At 38.6% G+C, this 20,464-nt stretch overlaps 1 protein-coding gene across 2 annotated transcripts in view; it reads right to left on the bottom strand.

Moving 5' to 3' along the window:
• Window positions 1-14,650, bottom strand: part of SUGT1 (SGT1 assembly cochaperone of MIS12 kinetochore complex) — a 74,409-nt gene extending 59,759 nt beyond the window's left edge. The window contains exons 1-6 of one of the 2 annotated variants that reach the window (XM_075199787.1): window positions 14,504-14,650; window positions 14,086-14,167; window positions 11,193-11,241; window positions 6,180-6,270; window positions 3,807-3,876; window positions 1,543-1,613 (exon numbers count right to left, since the gene is read on the bottom strand). In XM_075199787.1, coding sequence (XP_075055888.1) covers window positions 1,543-1,613; window positions 3,807-3,876; window positions 6,180-6,270; window positions 11,193-11,241; window positions 14,086-14,117 — 313 coding nt within the window. In that variant the 5' untranslated portion in view covers window positions 14,118-14,167; window positions 14,504-14,650. Of the gene's footprint in view, window positions 1-1,542; window positions 1,614-3,806; window positions 3,877-6,179; window positions 6,271-11,192; window positions 11,242-14,085; window positions 14,168-14,317; window positions 14,428-14,503 lie in introns of those variants that run through there. The other variant, XM_075199788.1, reaches the window with a different exon arrangement.
• Window positions 14,651-20,464: the final 5,814 nt, after the last annotated feature.

Here is a 20,464-nt window from a genome sequence, read left to right as displayed (position 1 = left end):
GGGGGGGGACAGGTCCTGAAAATGCGTGCAGGGGGGGAGACAGGTCCTGAAAATGTGTGCAGGGGGGGAGAAACAGGTCCTGAAAATGTGTGCAGGGGGGAGACACAGGTCCTGAAAATGTGTGCAGGGGGGGAGAGACAGGTCCTGAAAATGTGTGCAGGGGGGGGAGACACAGGTTCTGAAAATGTGTGCAGGGGGTAAGACACAGGTCCTGAAAATGCGTGCAGGGGGGGAGACAGGTCCTGAAAATGTGTGCAGGGGGGGGAGAGACAAGTCCTGAAAATGTGTGCAGGGGGAGACACAGGTCCTGAAAATGTGTGCAGGGGGGGAGAGACAGGTCCTGAAAATGTGTGCAGGGGGGGGGAAGAGGGTCTGAAAATGTCTGCAGAGGGGGGGGGGGGAGAGGGGCTGACAATGTCTGCAGAGGGGGGGAGGGGCTGACTATGTCTGCAGAGGGGGGGAAGAGGGGCTGACTAGGTCTGCAGAGGGGGGAAAGGGGGGCTGACAATGTCTGCAGGGGGGGGAAGAGGGGCTGACAATGTCTGCAGGGGGGGGAGAGAGGGGCTGAATATGCCTACAGGGTTAATGAAGTGTCTTGCGTGGTATTTACAAAATAGAGCAGCTTTGGGGGGCATGATATCTGTTTTGTGTGGCAGTTACAAGGCTGCTCTCTTGTCTCAGCTATCACTAGAATATAAGATGGGGCTGGTAGAGGTAAATATTTTATTGACCACAAATATTCAGATATTACTTATATATGCCTGTACAATGGGGTAGTGTTATCTGTCCATAATGGAGTGTTTTTTGTTTTTTTAAAGAGCCCAATCATTCAGTTTATTAACATTATAGTAAAATTTTTGCATTTTCAATACAGGACTCCTAATTTCCAGAAGCCAGCGAGAAGACAACAAAGCAGCAAGAAAGAAGAGCAAGAACAGGTAAGAGACAACAGCGCAATCAATCTAAATGTGAATGCTGAAGAATATTTCGGAATATTTATATTTAGGAGTATTCCTATACAATGGGGATGGGGGGGAGCAGGGGTAGGGAGACGCTGTTGGGGCATTTGCCTACGGTGACCGAAACCCTTAATCAGGCCCTGGGTTTACTGTAGTCGTTTTATGTTTTCGCACTCAGTAGGAACAGTACGCTTTTGTAATTCAAGCAAACTGTTTTGCACAACAAGGGAATTGATCAGGGTGGGCAGAAGACAAAGTGTGAAACACAAGTTTGTGTTGCTGCTTAACATGTTGGACTGCACCAGCAACGCCACTTCAGCATGCAACAATTTTGCGCACGGAGCTCACAACAGGTGGGCCTGTATGTTTTTTAAATGCCAGGGCTGATTTGTAGTCCCAGTCCGGCCCTGAGCTATAGTAAACATTTCAATATATGACCACGGCGTTATTATTTGCATTATTATAGCCCACATAAATATAGTGTGTGTTTCATAATTGCCAGTATATTATTTCTTTTTCAGCCTATGCATATCTATATTGGTGATTAGTTTAAAATATAGGAATAATCTCATACAGTACTTACAGTTTAATGTTTGTCCTTGTTTAAATGCGTCTTCAGCAGAAGAATAGTTCTTTAAGTGAAATTCAGCCTCCCTGTAAAAAGAGGCCATGAAATTAGTCACTACATAGGTGTGAACTACAACTGTCAACTTAAAGTAGCTGTAATATTGGAAACATACATGTGCATAGACATAAGGCATAAAACACAGACCAGAAAACACATTCATCAGTGCTGCAAAATCAATCCCATTTTATACCGAGCTTCAAGGACTTCAAGGTCTAGTAATTTACAGTCTCTAGAATCAGGTCTTTGATCATCTGGCTAACATAAAAATGTTCATCTGCATTATAATTTTGGCCTGACTAAATGGCCATACAGGGTAGGAATGAATACAGTGGACTTAAAATTGGCGTGTTAAGGAGAAGGCCAGCTGAGGTCTCTGCAGTCCAACATGCAAGGGGAGTAAACAGTTTAATGAGAACGTCAGCAGAGCACCATAGTGCTCCAAATGCAGGGCAGCCTCTTGTTCGTACCGGTACCAACAGTCACTGTTCAGTCCAGGAAAGGAAAAAACAAAACAGAATAAACTGCATTGAAAGATCCTGCAAATCTACCTCCAGCTCACACTAAACTATCTACTCCCCTTGGCTCCACCAGGAATGACTGAGCACTAGATTAGTCATGTACCACCTTCTCTCTGCCACCATATGCCAACTTGCAGCACACTGCATCTCAATACCCTCCCACTTTCTTTACTACAGTATGTAAAAGGATGTGGTACGTTTATTGTATAAAAATATGACAGCAATCATAAATAATCCTTTTCCAAGATCTGAGAACCCTGGGCGAGCCATAATATTTGTTTGCCCTGAATCTCCTAGCTATTTGTCTCCATCTTCAAAAACATACTGCTCACAGACCCCCCACCTCACCCCACACACACACACTCGATTCCCTCTTATGGACCCCTCCTTCCGTTTTATTGCTTAAAAAACCCTGGTTAACCCTGATGTGACCCAAAGTTCTCTTCAGACACACTTTCATTTCAATACTTAGATTTTCTCTTTTTGTTTTTTTAAGACATATTTCAATTGTGTGTTCCTAACCTTTATTTGATTGCTCAACCTTGAAATAAATAATAAAACCTAGGTACTATCTGACTCCAGCAAGACTGGAGAGAAAGCAGCCAAGGTGTTGTAGGAGTTCGCATTGTAGGCTTCCGGTCCATATCTCTTCCCTGTCACGTGGTGACATGCTACATTCTGTTCAATCAAGCTTTTTTTTTTTTTTTTTTTTAATATATCGAATTACTAAAATATTGACATTGTAGTGGGGAGTGGTAGTGATAGCCGGTCCAATGCAATTTGCAGAAGGCCAGAGTTTTTGGTGTAAATTTTTCATCTGAAAACAATTGAGTGTCTTGTAATTAATTTCTGCTAACCCTACAACAGGTCTACACTGTGAACGCGATACAATAATTGGAATATCATTGTTTTGTTAGGAGAAAGTGTAATCTGAACAAACATGTGCAGTTGCTTGCTAATGTTACCATAAAACAGCATTTTAAAGCATAACAAGCGTTCAATCTGTAGCTTGCTACAAGTCGACAAAGGGAGCAGGAAGGACACTTTGTATAAGATTACATGGTTTGTTAATACAATGACATCATGTAAATAAGATGCCTCTAACAGAGGAGGAAAAATAAAAAAACAAAAAACTTTCAAACTGCAGTTTCTATGGTAACAATATAATCCAGCATAAGAGAATTTAGAAGAAAAAAAAAAAAGTGTTTGATTTAAGAAAAGTGTGTGTGTGGGGGGAGCACATCAAATACACTCATTTAATATATCAATGCTTTTTTGATCCACACATTTCCTTGTGCTTGCTGCCAGTAGCAAAGAACATATACAGAAATCCATTTTCTAAGGGATTTTGACTGCTGGCAATGTATGTAGGTAGGAATTGATGGGTTTAACAGGAAAATGCAATTTAGTTATATCTCACAGCAACATAGGTGGCTGCAAAATTAGCCTGTCATCCTCACACACAATATGACAACCATCGCCGCTTGCTGTAGTTTCTAATGCAAGTGTTTTGTGAAACAGTGAGACATTTTATATAAACAACTGTCAAGGTATCTTGTTAGCTCATTGGTATTCCTAGTCTTTTCATAGGACAACTTCATCCATATTAGAGCAGCACTGATGAATATCCAATTTAACGCTGTATGGCCAGAGGTTTGCAGACGGTAATAAATGTAATTGGAAACTAGTACTGACACGTACCCCTTCCTGAGGAAAGCGTTTGCATTGTTAGGCTGGAGCTCGAGGGACCTCTTCGCATCCAAAACAGCATCTGCATTAAACCAAAGCATTGAGAATTCAAACACATTCCTGAATTGTACTGGGAAGCCTCACTCACTGCAAACTATATCTGCAATGGAACGTGAACACATCCAGGTGGCAAAGCAGGTGTAAGCCAATTTTTACTCTTCTAAATCTTAGTAGCAAGAGTTCAAGATTTATTTCCCAGATGTGTCTGTAAAATAGCATACTGTTATCTTAACTTTGTTTACTCAATTGCATTGGATGGAAATTGCAGCTTTAATGTAAATAAAGCACAGAAGGCGTTTGCGCACTATAGTTGACAAGCAGTAGATACACTAAAGTGAAGCCCTTCAGTCACAGCTGCAGAGGCAGGACACAGCTCAGATGAACAATGGAACAAAAGCAACGCTCATACAAACTGCAGTACACCAAGATACTGACGCCCGAAACCACAAGACATTTTAAGTTATCAACCCCTTCACGCACATTGCAAATTCTATTCCTGAGCAGTGCTTTAACTAAAATATTATATTAATCATGTAGGTATTTATGCAGATGTGCTTATCAGCTGAGAAAAACTATTTTTCATTTAGACTATAAATGGAAGTTAGAAAAGGTAATTATGTATAAATGTAAGCGATTTAAAATACCTAACTAAATATAAACTGTAACCGACAACCTGGGAGTTTTCATAAAGTGTTACACAGCATATGGATGAATCGCTGGAGACCCACAACAGACTGATTGATACAACCTTTTTGCTCATTTACGCCGATTAATCAAACTGACTAGATTGCTAGCTAAGTCTAAACAAGTGATTGACGAGTGGAAGGCTGTTTAAGTGTACAACAAAATCGCATGGAATTATTTTGGTGGTCATCTCTAACTTTTCTCCTTCTGGCTGAATTGCCTCTTTTCCTAATGCTGACAAAAACCAGAGACCTGTTATCAATAATTAGCTCAATAAATCTCAACCACTGCATCAGGATACAACAGCGAGTCACCTATGCAGACAGGGTAAGATAGCAGAAATTTATGTGTCAATGAAACAAAATTTCTTAAAATTATGCAACAAAAACACGTGAGCTAAGAAAAAATTTCACCTGTAAAGAGGTCGTTGACTTTTGGGAAACCCCCCTTGATTCACTCTTACCTGAAGTTGGGCTGGGGACTAGGACAGCTTGCTGCCTGGGGAATCAATTCAGTACTCTTCAAATAAACTTTAATAGCATCGCCATACAGAAATAAGCAGCTTGTATACTGTTCAAGGCTCCTGGTAAAGGGGCCTAGCTATATGGAACAAATAGGGGGCTGGTTGTATTAATGAGGGGAAGACAGGTTAAAGGTGTGTCCCAAAACCAAAAAGGTTGATACACAAAATTAAATTTCCAGGCACAACTGTATTTAGACTCTAAAGGGTTGGGCGACATCCCTCTGGATGTAGTTACCTATTTCCACAATAGGGTGCACAGATATGGCAAAGCTGTTGATAGACAGAGTTGTATATGTGAGCAGTCTAAGTAAGGCCAATTGTGTGAATAGATAAAGAGAAATCACTGAAGGGATGTGCCAGAATCTCGAGGGACACTGGATTTCCACGCAATGAATTCAAATACAAGAGAAAAATAATCATTGATGAAATTATATTAGGGGGTGACAGACGCATTCTCTGAATATATAAAGGCCACAGGGAAGTACATGTTTTCCCCTGCAGGTCCCTAAAAACACAGACATCAGAGCCCAGTAGGATTGTATATGATCACGTTATGCAATATCTTATGTACAGGAGATTATGCAATTAACATATCTAGTGTATTCTGTAGGTAATTCCTACAAATGAAATCTGTACAAATGTAGAGTGAGGTCATTACTTTAGTATGTATTTATTAGGAACTAGATAATCATAAAAAAAATAAAAAAAAACATTGAACTTACTTGGTTACATATTTGAACATAGTTCTTAAATGGTATTTTAAAATAAGCGCTTGTCTTTTCACTTTAAACGCCCTTTATGCATTTATTTGTAAGCTTACTTTTATGACATTATTTGCCTTATATAGTAGTCACATGTATTTGCCAAGTAAACAAACTAAATGCAAAAGAAATGGTTTGCAGGCAAGTTTATCACTCAATAAACAGGAATAAGTAGATTCTAAGTATGTATTATAAAATTTTAAACGATTTTTCTTTGGCTCATTTATTCACTGTCTAACAAAATTCAGCAACAGCAAAAAGAATCCTGAACATCAACAAGATGAAAGTGCTATAAATGGTGATACAATATGGCAAAATGAAAGCGTAAAAAATAATTAGAAGCAAGTTAGTGGTTACCATTGTAATTTTGTAGAAGTATGTGAGCATAAGCTCTTTGGCAATAGTATTCTGCATCATCAGATTTATCTTCCAATGCCTTTGTCAGCTCCTGTAATTCAAACACAATTGTGCTATTCATTTATCTTTAACTTATAATGCAGTGCAAACGGAAATCTGAGAGCATTACTCTGTTTAGCAGCAGGGAGATTAAACACAATACGTCTAGAAGAGGAGAATAATCAACCTAATCAATAACAATGTCCTACAAGAAATTACTGCTTCTCGGTGATTACCTGTGATGTAATAAATAGGCCAGATCATGTTCAGGATTGCATTCTCTTGTTAAAGGAAGGCAATAACACATTTTCAGTGAAACTACACAAAATACACAATTGTATAGGCATTGTATAGGCATAAGAAATACTACTTCAAACTCTGTAATGCAAGAAATCATTCATGAAACAAAAGTGATGGACCAGGAAAACACTGCTTAAACAGAAACAGCAATCTTGCTAGCAAAGTGGCTATTTAAGTTATCCATAATTAATTTGTAATACAAGGTTGTAGTAGCAGGAAAAAAAGGAAGAAAAACATTAAAATGGACAACTGTTTGGATAAAGTAAACTGCTTGCAAATAAGAAAACAGTTCCCTTTATTGTACCATTACAAGCCTACATCAGAAAGGTCCAACAGTCTGTTCACCACAATCACCCTAACAAGTCACTGTGAGAGCGCTTGCTCCCATGGATGACTGCGGCAATGGGGAAACAGGTTCCCTAGAAGTGCTTCTCATTGATCAGGAAGAGGCAAGGTATATTTTTGGGTCAGAGATTTCAATAAAATTAAAATGCACATTCAAAAAGATAATACACATCTCTATATCAAACAGTGAAATGTGCTTTTAAAATTTAAACATTCTTTATTACCAGACAATTGCTGGATTTTGTCACGTTATATCAAGAAAAAAAAAGATGATAACGATCACGGACATCAAAAAAAACCATCATCATTTATGTAAGGACTTATTTTATTTTGTAAAATATCACATTTCAAAATTATACAGTGAAAATTACACATTATAGGTGGCAATCTATGTTTATTAGTGTTAATTTCACAAGCCCAGTATGCATTATTTTTGTTATATTTGGAATTTAGAATTGTGTTTTGTTGGATGAAGCCTTATAGTGTGAACAGCTGCATGTTAGTAGTGCGCAGATATTTTGTTATTGTTTGTATAGTTCAGCTTTGTAGGTCAAGTGGGGTCTGGCTTTTGTACTGGTCCTATGGACCTAGTTTATGTTTTAAAGCATAAAGGTCCTCCAAATGGATATGCGTATATAGTCCCTCACCTAGCAGCATTAAAAGTGGCTGCATTAGAAACAAGCTCTCAGCGCATATTTTAATATATATATATATATATATATATATATAATATATATATTGTCTGTGTGCATACAGATTGTGGCAAACTTCTGTATTATGTTTATGCTCCGATAAAGCACTGGTTTATGTGTGTGGTATGGTTTCACCACATTTGACTGTTTTTTGTTAGTTCTGATTATTTGAGCAGTACGATAGTTACTCCTGTGTAAAGTAATGTGCCCTTTATGCAAGTCACACTCGACTAACTACTTTTAGAAAAATTTCTCAAGGCCTAGTAAAAAGGCTGTTGTAACCCACAACAACCAGTATGCTTTCATTTTCAAATCTGTACTAGACAACTATCATCTGATTTTATTTTATTTTTTTCAGTTAGCTGTAAACCAGTTTTCAAAGTCCAAACATATGTATTTTCTCTAGAGATCTAAACCTGCATAACCAAAGAGCTACTAGCATCATCATTAACATTTATTTATATAGCGCCAGCAAATTCCGTAGCGCTTTACAATTGGGAACAAACATTGATAAGACAATACTGGGTAATACATACAGACAGAGAGGTAAGAGAACCCTGCTCGAAAACTTACAATCTATGGGACAATGAGAGTTTGAAACACAAGGGCGTCTGCTACATCATATTGCACAATGGACCAGCTAGACTGCAAAGGTAAAAGTATTGAGTGTGCTGTGTGTGTGGCAATGTTGGTCAGAGGGTTGTTGTCTTGCGTTAGCAGTGTAGAGGATGGTAATAGGGTAATCTAGAGAAATTAAGATGATGGTTGAGGAATATCATAACCTTGTCTGAAGAGGTGGGTTTTCAGTGACCGCTTGAAGGTTTCAAGACTAGAGGAAAGTCTTACTGTGCGTGGGAGGGAATTCCACAAAGTGGGTGCAGCCCGGAAAAAATCCTGTAACCGAGAATGGGAGGATGTGATGAGAGTGGAGGAGAGACGTAGATCTTGTGCAGAACGGAGGTGTCAAGTAGGGAGATATTTCGAAACAAGTGAGGAAATGTATGTCGGTGCAATTTTGTTGATGGCCTTGTAACGTAATGTGTGTGTACATACGATAAAACCTAAGCATCAGTAGAGACAAAGGGATTGTCGGAATGTGTACCTGCATCCAGACTGTGGCTAAAGTTAATCCAGGGAAAGGTCAAAGCCAAGAGAGGTTAGAGAACTTCCAACCCACTCCCAGCTACCCACTCACTTACTCTCCAAATCCTACCAAGGTAAGCCCCCATCTTTTCTCTACCCTTTGCCCATCGCCAAGGGGTAAGAATATGTTAAGGTCACACCCTGTCTCCACACTACGCCCCTGTCCCATGCAGCAGCATTAACGCTCTCCCACACCACTGCAGCCCCACAAAAGATTTTTGTTTCCGCTTGTGTCTCCTTTGAAGCAGAGGAAGAGGAATGTATTGGGCATTGGGAAGTCCTGTCTCCATCAGTGAATGATCCAGGAAGGTAACTCTGGAGAATATGGGCAACATGCTGGTCTCAGACCTTGAAATAGGATGTTGAGGATGAGCGAGTCGAATCTTTGAGCTATTGCTGTAGTTTCACCTATAACTCAGAGTTCTCATGTTGACTGTGGTCACATCTTGGGCAAAAACAGAACAAGTATTAAATAGCTACATGGTCATTCTCTTTCAGGGGCTTCAGGCCCAGGCTACTGGAAGTTAAACTATTCCCTCTCCTGGAAAGGGAGGAAATGTGGGTGGAGCTAAGTGATGCTTATATCTCATGGTAATGTGACAAATGTTTCATTGACTGTATGTGTGACATGTGGGAATATGTTATGGTCATGTTTGCAGCTTCTTTCAGGTAAAAGTCAAACAATAAGTATGTGAAAGGAGACAGAACTTCATAAAGCAGCGAAGACAACAGCAATCCCTGCAAATCCTTCAGCTGGGCAGCTGGGATGTGAGCGGCAGGGGGCCTGAAAAGACACCAAAGATATACTGCAGCGGGACTGAGGACTTTTACTAAACAAAATCTTTTAAAAAGGGACATTTATGAGAACTGTTCTACAGGTAACTGAAGAAAAAGCGGCATTACCAGCAGCTATCAGACATCTGCTTTCATTCTAAACTGTACTAGAACAATTACATTTATAATCAGATTGCTTGCTATGGGCATTAACAGATTCAGGGCTTTTTATCTTTTTTTTTTTATATGTTTTATTTAACAGAATTAGGATACATGGTTACAAAATGCTGGTCTGAGATAATTGGACAGAATCCAAGTATTTACAATAAGTTCAGTAAAACAGCAAGAAACCAGCTGACAAAACCTGGTAAAGGTTTTGTTAGTTGTGGTAGGAACGGGAGGATGGAATTAGGAGCCATATTTCATGTAGTAGGTCAGTATTATTGCTTTTTTTTTTTTTTTTTTTTAAATACACTTAATACATTTTAAGACTGTCCTATTAAAAAATGTTTACACAGGAAGAATGAGAAGGAAGTGTGTGTGTAAAATGAGGGTTTCTCATGGTAGAGAAACCCAATTCCAACTTTTACACCAGAGTTCATTAATAGTTTACTTGTGAAGGAAAGGAAAAAAACAAAAAATAGGAAAACAAAAGAGAAATACGTTTAACAATGAATTTAAAATTTCAGTTCTCAACATTCACCAGTGTAATATTACTGTATAATGTATCAAATAAAAGTACAGTCACCATTTGTGTTTCTTTTCCCCTAAGTCTGGGTATCTAAGTCTTAGCTCTCATCCCAAAAAAACTGAATTAATTTTGAGCACAGAAAGTCAAATAAAATGCAATGACATATAAATGGATGGAAAAATCTTAGCCAATCACAAGCAATCCTGGAAAAGTGGATACATGGAGATGTTCTTTCATCCTTTCCCCAAGTGACACTTTGTTCAATGATCCGATAAAGGGTATAAATAATACATAATCCGAAAATGATTTTCCTCATCCTATCTATGGCCAAGTGGACAACAGCATCCGATAAGCACAAATTATACCCAGCAATGGAATAAAAACTAACTAGGATTAAGGATATTATTATGAGCAATATTGAACATAAAAAAACAAAACTAATAATTATGATTCACACAAGGCAACTATGTAACATTTTCTAGGATGTATCAATTGTGGAAATATGGAAATAAGCAAGTGAATCCAAACTTGCAATTGCCAACTATTCCTAAATTCTAGGGAAAATACCAGCTTGTAATGATATGTCTGTCCCTGATCGACCTCCGGCCATTTCTATTGCTCAGTACGTGGAGACAATGTTACCTGTGTTTTCATTCTGAGTGATGTAGGAATTTTTGAGTTTGGGTATTTTAAATGTAAGGGAATATCAGTATAATTAGAAAATCATGCCAAGCTGGGAGGTGTAGTATCTTACATCGGCATAAAATGAGCTATGCCAAAGAGCAAAGTGGGGTACTTTGTTTTTCAGAAGAGTTAATCTACATAGATATATGGTTTAATCTGTGTGTGGCCTTACCCACCATCACCTTCATTTACTGACTCTCCTTCAGATCTATCAGTACCAGAACGTCTGTGTGATCCAGTTCCTATTTCCTTTCACATCACATTCAGCAACCATTTACCAGAATTTCATTGCAATTTTATGCCAGCAATTAAGGTCAATTTTGGAAGGCAAATAAGGGATCTCACCTCTAACGATCGCTGAGGATTTTCAGTGATGTAACTCTCAGTAAACAACCTGCTGATACAAAACAGGGCAAATAACATGAGAAAAACTGGAAAGACATCACTGACTATTTGCTTTTAACTGTGAAAATGTAAATGATCAATGTCGATACCTTTCATATGGTATTTACTAGCAGATAGAGTGTAAATTTATTTTGTGCTTGTTTACTAGTTATTGCTATTAAGTAACTTATTCTGGGTAACAGTACAGTCATGGCCAAAAGTTTTGAGAATGACAAACGTATTGATTGTCACAAAGTTTGCCACTTCAGTGTTTTTAGTCCTTTTTGTCACATGATGCTATGGTATACTGAAGTAAAATTACAAACATTTCATAAGTGTCAAAGGCTTTTATTGACAATTACATTAAGTTTACGCAAAGAGTCAATATTTGCAGTGTTGACCCTTCTTTTTGAAGACCTCACCTCTGCAATTCACCCTGGCATGCTGTCAATCAACTTCTGGGCCACATACTGACTGATGGCTGCCCATTCTTGCCTAATCAATGCTTGGAGTTTGTCAGAATGTGTGGGTTTGAGGATTGACCACAAGTTCTCAATAGGATTAAGGTCTGGGGAGTTTACTGGCCATGGACCCAAAATGTTGATGTTTTGATCCCGGAGCCACTTAGTTATTACTTTTGCCTTATGGCAAGGTGCTCCATTATGCTGGAAAAGGCATTGTTCATCACCAAACTGTTCTTGGATCGTTGGGAGAAATTTCTCTTGGAGAATGCTTTGGTGCCATTCTTTATTCATGGCTGTGACCTTAAGCAAAATTGTGAGTGAGCCCACTCCCTTAGTTGAGAAGCAACCCCACACATGAATGGTCTTAGGATGCTTTACTGTTTACATGACACAGGACTGATAGTAGCGCTCACCTTTCCTTCTCTGGACAAGCGTTTTTCCAGATGCCCCAAACAATCTGAAAGGGGAATCATCAGAGAAAATTACATTACCCCAGTCCTCAGCAGTCCAATCCCTGTACCTTTTGCAGAATATCAGTCTGTCCTTGATGTTTTTCCTGGAGAGAAGTGGTTTCTTCTTGACACCAGGCCATCCTTCAAAAGTCTTCGCACCACTGTGCGTCCATATGCACTCACACCTGCCCGCTGCCATTCCTGAGCAAGCTCTGCACTGGTGGTGCACCGATCCCACAGCTGAATCAACTTTAGGAAACGACCCTGGCGCTTGCTGGACGTTTTGGGCACCCTGAAGCCTTCTTCACAACTATTGAACCTCTCTCCTTGAAGTTCTTGATGATCCGATAAATGGTTGATTTAGGTGCAATCTTACTAGCAGCGATATCTTTTCCTGTGAAGCCCTTTTTGTGCAAAGCAATGATGACTGCATGTGTTTCCTTGCAGATAACCATGGTTAACAGAGGAAGAACAATGATTTCAAGCACCACCCTCCTTTTAAAGCTTCCAGTCTGTTACTCTAACTCAATCAGCATGACAGAGTGATCTCCAACCTTGTCCTCGTCAACACTCTCACCTGTGTCAAGAATTATTGACCTGATGTCAGCTGGTCTTTTTGTGGCAGGGCTGATATGCAGTGGAAATGTTGTTTTTGAGATAAAGTTCATTGTCATGGCAAAGAGGGACTTTGAAATTAATTGCAATTCATCTGATCACTCTTCGTGACATTCTGGAGTATATGCAAATTGCTATCATAAAAACTGAGGCAGCAGACTTTGTGAAAAAATAATATTTGTGTCATTCTCAAAACTTTTGGCCAAGACTGTACTTGCAAAGATAAGTGAACTTTGTTGCTGAGAGTTAATATAATAAAGGATATTAATATATACCAAGACATATTAATTCTGATGCACAAATGAAACAGTAGTTTTAAGTAAACAGTCATTTTTCCTTTTTAAATTTTCATTTGTCTGGTATCAAAAACAAATGTTTACTTTAAATAGGTCCAAAACAGATATTTTAAGAGGTAAACTACACATTTTAAAAAAAATATAGTATATCTTTTCATTTAAACCCCACATACCATTTTATATGGCTTGGTTGCATTTTTTGTTACATGAAAAAGTGTGTATCTAATTGCTCACATCATCTCACTGTTTACAATGGTTTCCATGGGTTATTTTCTGATGTCACTCAAACAAAGGAACATGTTCATGGAAACCAGTATGCTAATATAGTGTAATCAGTGAACAAATGAAAGCAACTAGAAAGATCATTCTTCTACATAAAATGGCCTTTAGACCAGCCCTGACACTTGCAAATTTTTATCACTAGTAGCAATGCGAAAATGTAAGTCATGTATTTGTTACTGGAATTTATAATGGTGTTTGGAACTCACTGTAGGCTTCCATAATGTGTTTACTCTTGGTAAACCATGTAGATATAACAAGAGGAGTTCCAAAAACGGAATGAAACTACCACAGTGGTAATGGGTTTGGTGCCATGAGAAACCATTCATTCAAGCATCATACCTGTTTACATGATTACTAATAAGTAAAACACAAAAACTTACATGTAAAGAAAAAAATGCAATATTGTCAAACATATAGTTGGCTTAAAAACAATATAAGCTAATACTGAAACAAATAATATAGTAACTACCAGAGCAAAATCACTGAGCAGAGGTAACCATAATTAGTATAGTTAAATGGATATATTAATAAAAAACATGATTAATATACATAAAATGCATCATGCAACAGAAGTCATTAGTAGAATACAAAATAAAGGTATATTTTAGAATACATCATCTATAAAAAACAAAACAAAAACACTTATCAACTTGTCATCTAGCTGCCAACACATTGCACACCATCTCTTATTTAACATTCTAGTAAAACTGCTGTTGATAAACAGATGAAAGCAGAAGCCACTCACTGAGCAGATGGACCTGGGGCAGCCTCTGTCATTGTGTCTGGTTATCAGGGAATCAAACTGAAAGCAAGTATCGCAGTCACCGCTGTGAACAAGAGAACACATGCGTTATTAAACATCACAAGTGCGGCTATTATTTGTGGGACTATAAGTCCCAGCCTGATGAACATGCTGTGACTTGTAGTTCCATAAAAGCTAAAAACACCCAAAGTCGGACTATTCCCTCTGCCTTTACCTCATTTAGTTCTATAAAAATAACAACAATAATTATGAGACATTGTCAGACTAATTTGCTGTTTGCTAGGTACATAATCATCTGCATTTATAATCTAGGTGAGCTCCTGGGTGAGACATTGCCACTCTCACTTCCGGCACACTGACATCTAGCCGTCAGTAACTGCAGAGACCCCGCCACACACACCTGCGTCCAGACCACAGCCCGAGCTCTGCCAACGTCACACAGTCGCACACCTAAACGCACAACCGCTGTCCGCCAGGAAAGTTCTGGATCCACTACCGGGCACTAGCTGCAGTTGAGAGACCATGAGAGGATAGAGTGGTGTCAGGTCACCCTACAGCGACCCCAGCTGGTCCGGAGGTAAAACAACGTTCATCGTTTCTACTTCCTGATAATGATACTGAGTTGCTACTTGCTACTATTTTTCTTACTACAACACTGAACTAATTAAAACACTCTATTTCAGGATAAAAAGTTTAAACCTGAACAACGATGGAACTATTCAAAATTGTTTTTATTTGGCAAAAAAATGAAATTTACACTTAACACCAGATCCAAAATACAGGCTATATCCGACGCCAAGACTGAGGTGCAGAACCCCATAATGTATTTTATATAAAATGTAGTGTACCTTTAAGAATGCTTCACATTTTAATATGCTCAGGGATATATGTATATATTTTAGAAATTGTAAGAAGTTTTGCAGAGGATGTTAGAAGCAGAAGTAAAGATGGCACTTGTAGAAGTAGCTTATTACAAATAATGTGCTACCTTCAAATTTTTGGGAAAATTGCAACATAACGCGAGAACAAGTACAACCGCAGGCTTGTCGGGAAACTGATCTTGTGATTCATCAACTGTTTTTGTACATCAACAAGTTCCTCAAAAGTGCTATAAATGTATAACCTGGTATGCATTAAAACAGAGCAGATTCTATACAGAAGAGATGGTGTTGTGTATATTCTGTTCTCCGATCGATCGTAATGCATGCATGCAGGAAGATTTCCTTTGATTGTGTATAAGTTCGGCATCAATCCACGGATAGCATACGTTGGATTTGACAAAACTAATCTGGTGTCACAACTAGTATGCAAAATCATGTGAGGTGTTAAGACTAATGGGCAGAGCGTATCTAGTGGCAAAGCCACTTGCAGAGCCGTATCTGGTAACAAAGCTAATGTGCAGAGCCACATCTGGTGGCAAGACTAATGCGCAGAGCCATATCAAATGGAAAATCTGATGTGTAGACCCATATTTGGAGGCAGTGGGGTACAACAGTGTGACTACTAAAATTGTGTCAAGAATTAGTGATTTTAAAATCCCAAATTTTTTAATCCCAAAATGCAACAAATAGAGACTTACTGAAATAGTTACAGAGAACATTTCCGGCAAGGATGCTATAAACACAGAGAGCACAACAAGCCGGCAATGTGATGGTCGTCACTTAAAATGGCAACAGTTACATTGCTGGTATTAAGGGGGCAATGTAAGGATCTGGTGCCTGTATAATGTGCAAACCTTAGTAAAAAAAAAACAAAACAAAAAAAAAAAAACACTATACAGGTGCTGGGTCCTCGTATTGCCCTATTAGCACCAACAATGTAACTGTCACCATTTTAAATGACGACCATCACAGTGCCGGCTTGTTCTGCTGTCGGCGCTTATAGCAACCTTGCCGGAAATTTTCTCTGTAACTATATCAGTAAGAGTTTATTTTTTACATGTCGGGATTACAAAATTCGGGATTTTAATGTCGCTGTATATCTTGTCGCAATTTCAGTAGTCGCAATAATGACTACCACAGCTGGTGGCAAGCCATGTTATAATCAGCTTTATACACCTAACTTCCCTCCCTTACTGGAAAATATTAGGTCAGACCTTAATAGTTGGGATAAGCTCACAATTTCTTGTGCGGGTGGAAGTGCTTCTCTTGAGATGAACATCATTCTTTGTCTTTTATACCTTTTTCAGACTCTCCCCCTAAAAGTGCCCGAACTCTTTTCAAGATGCTTCAAAAACTGGCCACTAAATTTATTTGGTTGGCCAGGATTCCCTAAATCCACAAGAGCCTTCCTTCTAAATCTATACAAGAGGACGGCCTCTGAGTTCCCCACTTCCATAAGTATCACCATGTCTCTCACCCAACATGTCTTCTCCATTTGCCTCCTGATACTAGGGTTTGGTTGACATTTAGGCCTCCATTTCCAACACTTACTCTCATCTCTTCTATGGCTCAAACCATAACACAGACCTCCCCCTCATCTTCTCACCCCCTTGCATTTTCATTAGCCATCTGGACTCATACTGTTACTTCATATAAACTCACTCCTAATGCCTGGTGCCTGACTCCTCTCTGGAATAATCCTTCCTTTTCTCCTACGGCTTACCCCAGTTCAAATTCAGGAGTGGACTCGGCCTGACAAATTTCTTAAAGACCTGGCCCTTATCCAACTCTTCCCATTGTTTTCCGACCTACAGACAAGGCATCACATCCCCTCATCTTCTTTCTATCAATATCTCCAACTCTGCCATTTCCATGACACCATCCAATGTCCGTGTCTTGATATTCACCTATCCTCACCGTTAGTATCATTCTGTACTCTGAGATCTTTATTATCAGAAAAAAGAAAAGGGGAAATGACCGAATGGGGCACTCATTAATGGGTGTAAACATATATATTGATGTTATATTGATATGTAAGGTATTAATAAAATAAATCTTTATTAGTATCAGGTTAAAAACAGTTGTCTAGTAGCGAAATATTAAAAAATGATGATTGAAACATACATTGATATAAACAGAGATTCCGTTAAGATAGACAATGATTAGTTGTCTAGCCGCGGGGCTACTCATGTATCATAAGACTTGTTTAGATAAATTCTGTCATAGGTCCACCTTATTTAATAATTCTAAACTCCAGACCTTGTTCATTACACATTATAATGCCTCTGTTATTTTGATAAAATGACACCTTTACAATATGTTCTCATGGATAAAATCCAGCAGTTGATTGTATAGATTTTAATTAACCCTCAAGCACCTTAAGGGTAATAGTGATTTCAGCAGACTTATAATAAACCACTTGTGAGATTATGGGGTTAAGTATCCTATAATGAAGAACTTAATGACTCCCAATACATGTGGAAATATAAATAGAAAGGTTCAAGAGTTTAGTGAGTAGCGAGCGCGGCGTCCACCAACGCGCGTTTCTCCAGTAGCTTTGACGAGGCAAGCTGATATTACGGCTTGATAGGATATTTAAAGGAGAGAGCCCTCCCCTCCGATGACGCCTTACTTGGCAACGTTGTAGCAACCATCGGGTTGCAAAGGGTGAACTCCGGAAAAGAAATATTGAAGTGTACTCCGCTTTAGTGACACCTTCCTTAGTAACGCTATTGCAACCATCGAGTTGCTGGATATATACTCCTTTTAAAGAGATATTGGTTCACTATTTAGGGGATAGAAATAGAATGAGAGAAATAAATTGAGAACATCGGGCTATTGATCATCTCATACTAATCACAAGTAAGGTAAAATTCAACAATGAGTATGACAAGATGTCGTATTAAATATGACATTACAAGGTAATTGAATAATATAGCTGAGGGTATACAGAACAGATGAATCAAGGTATAGCGAAATCCATGTTCGAGGATTAATTAAGGTAAGTAAAGGGCATATAATTGGTATTATAAGTCTCAACTGAACCACATTATGATATGCAGACTCAATAGAGACTTACATTGATAATATAACAAGTGAATGAAGCTCAAAGATAATGTTTTAGTGATCCATAGATAATAAAATATATAAGTATTTCTCTACCTTATATTAAAGTAAAAGGACAATTCTCTCACAAAATAAATTCTAAAACCCAAATATCAATACTCTCCACTAATATATGATAAATTATAAACCACTAAACAATTAAAGTTTTATAACCTTTTTCAGTGTTGAATATTTAAAAGTTATGTGTTATAAATAATAACTACTGGGATTACCATCCAACCCTAGTGAGGGGACATATCGTCTCCACTGTTGAGTGCAAATTGGACCAAGAAACTAAGTGACACCACATCGATTGTGGAGTGTAAATTGAACCTAATTATAAAACTGATATTAATCATGCTGAATTAATAGAATTGAGCATGAGAAACATCCAAATTGATAAACGTGAATTCCATAATTCAAAGTGGACATTATGGAATCGCTTAACACCAAGGGGTCAATAAGATTCGGCTAACCTCATCTAAAACCTGTTAGGAGTCCGTCCTTATTCTTAATCAGGCCTGCAGTACCTGTTACCTAAGGTGCTGCTGTTATACCCGGTCATTTTCTCCTCACCTGCAGGAGTTAATCTCACTCCCCTGTTAATCACCTGTTTCTGGCCTTTATAAGACTGCCTGTTGCAACAGACTGGTGCCAGTTCATATGTCTCTGCTGCTGGTTTCTAAGAAAGTTCTGTGTTCTGGTCTTGTTTGTGCCTTGGTACCCGACTTCTGCTTAATTCAACGTCTTGTAGTTTCTTGTGACTCAGACCCCGGTTGCAATTGCTCCTGTCTTCTCCCTGCTATTGTTAGTGGATCTTCTGGTTTCTGACCCTGGTTTGCCTGACCTTCCTCCTGTCTCAACCTGTACCTTCAGTCATCCTGATGTGCCTAGTTTCCAGCTTCTGAGCTAAACCGGTTTATCCTAACCTGTATCTGCAGTCATCCTGATGCACCTAGTCTCCAGCCCCTCAGCTAAACCTGGTTATCCTGACAACTGTACCTGCTGTTAACCTTTTGTGCCTGGTATCCAGTGTTCATGTTCCTCTGCTAATTCTTGTTATTCCTATGGTTTTGTGCTACTGAATTTACCATTGCCTGCATCTAGTAATGCCTGTCTGATCCTTGTCCTAAATAAAGACTATCTTTTTCAACTAACTCTTTATGGTTTTCATACTCCATAGTCCTTACAAAACCTCAATCTCTGTTAAAAGTAACGAGAGCTACTGGTATCTAGTTCCCCAACTCCTCTCCTCTGTGTTGGCATTTTTTTTCACTTTCTAGTTCTTTCCAGTTTGAAGCATCGGCTGCCACTGAATGGTGTACTGAGACTTTCATTCAGCACCTGAAGCAAGGTGTAATATGTATACAGGAACTATCTTCAGTACAACCTCCAGTCTCACAGGATCCACCACAACAAACATGTTATTAATGGCATTAATAGGATTTCAGCTTGTAGAGAAATGTTTATTTACAGTAAATCTTTTATGTGGGTAATCTGAACAGACATGTATGTTGTGTTTCAGTTGATAAGGGTTGATGCATTAGATGTGTGTAGCTATTATCTTAGCTGTGAGTGTGAGATAGTAGACTGGTATTTGTATCAGGAGATACCAGAAGATTCAATCCTTATATCACATTTTGATCTCACTGTTAGGCTGGGTACACACTACAAACACTTTTGACCAATTCATCATTATTTTACAAACAACTTAAGTTCCAATAAGTCTACCGATACATGCATACACACTATACATGATTTACCTTCAGATCTGTGCTCTTCATTTGGTCCTGTAGTCGTTTAGAAAATGAAAGAAATGTATTCAATCATTCGTCACACTAATTAACCGCCTTGTTATAGCTATCCACGTCATCACAAATTTCATTAGCTTCAGTGACTCTGAAACAAAATAATCAGTCTCAGAACGAACAAGCAAACTATTCCGTCTACAGCGCACTCTACATTTATTCACCAAGACATGTTCATTGCCGGCATCGGCTGAAAAGACCATGGGATATATTTACTAAGCTTTGGGTTTGAAAAACTGTAGATGTTGCCTATAGCAATCAGATTCTAGCTGTCATTTTGTAGAATGTACTAAACAAATAACTAGAATCTTATTGGTTGATATAAGCAACATCTCCACTTTTTCAAACCTGCAGTTTAGTAAATATACCCTATGACTCTGTAAACGCTATGGAGATCACAATCGTGAATGCATACACACTGCAGGATCGGAAAGCGGTTGGAATGAGATTATTTTTACCTACCAACCAAATTAACCGAAGATCGGTGCTTTGGCATGACTATCGGTCGGTCATTGTGCAAGTGTACACACTACTGCAATATGGGGCGAAGAGTCAGTTTACGTACAT

Source organism: Mixophyes fleayi, chromosome 2, assembly GCF_038048845.1.
Source record: "Mixophyes fleayi isolate aMixFle1 chromosome 2, aMixFle1.hap1, whole genome shotgun sequence".
NCBI lineage: Eukaryota > Metazoa > Chordata > Amphibia > Anura > Limnodynastidae > Mixophyes > Mixophyes fleayi.
This window is presented reverse-complemented; position numbering and strand designations above follow the sequence as displayed.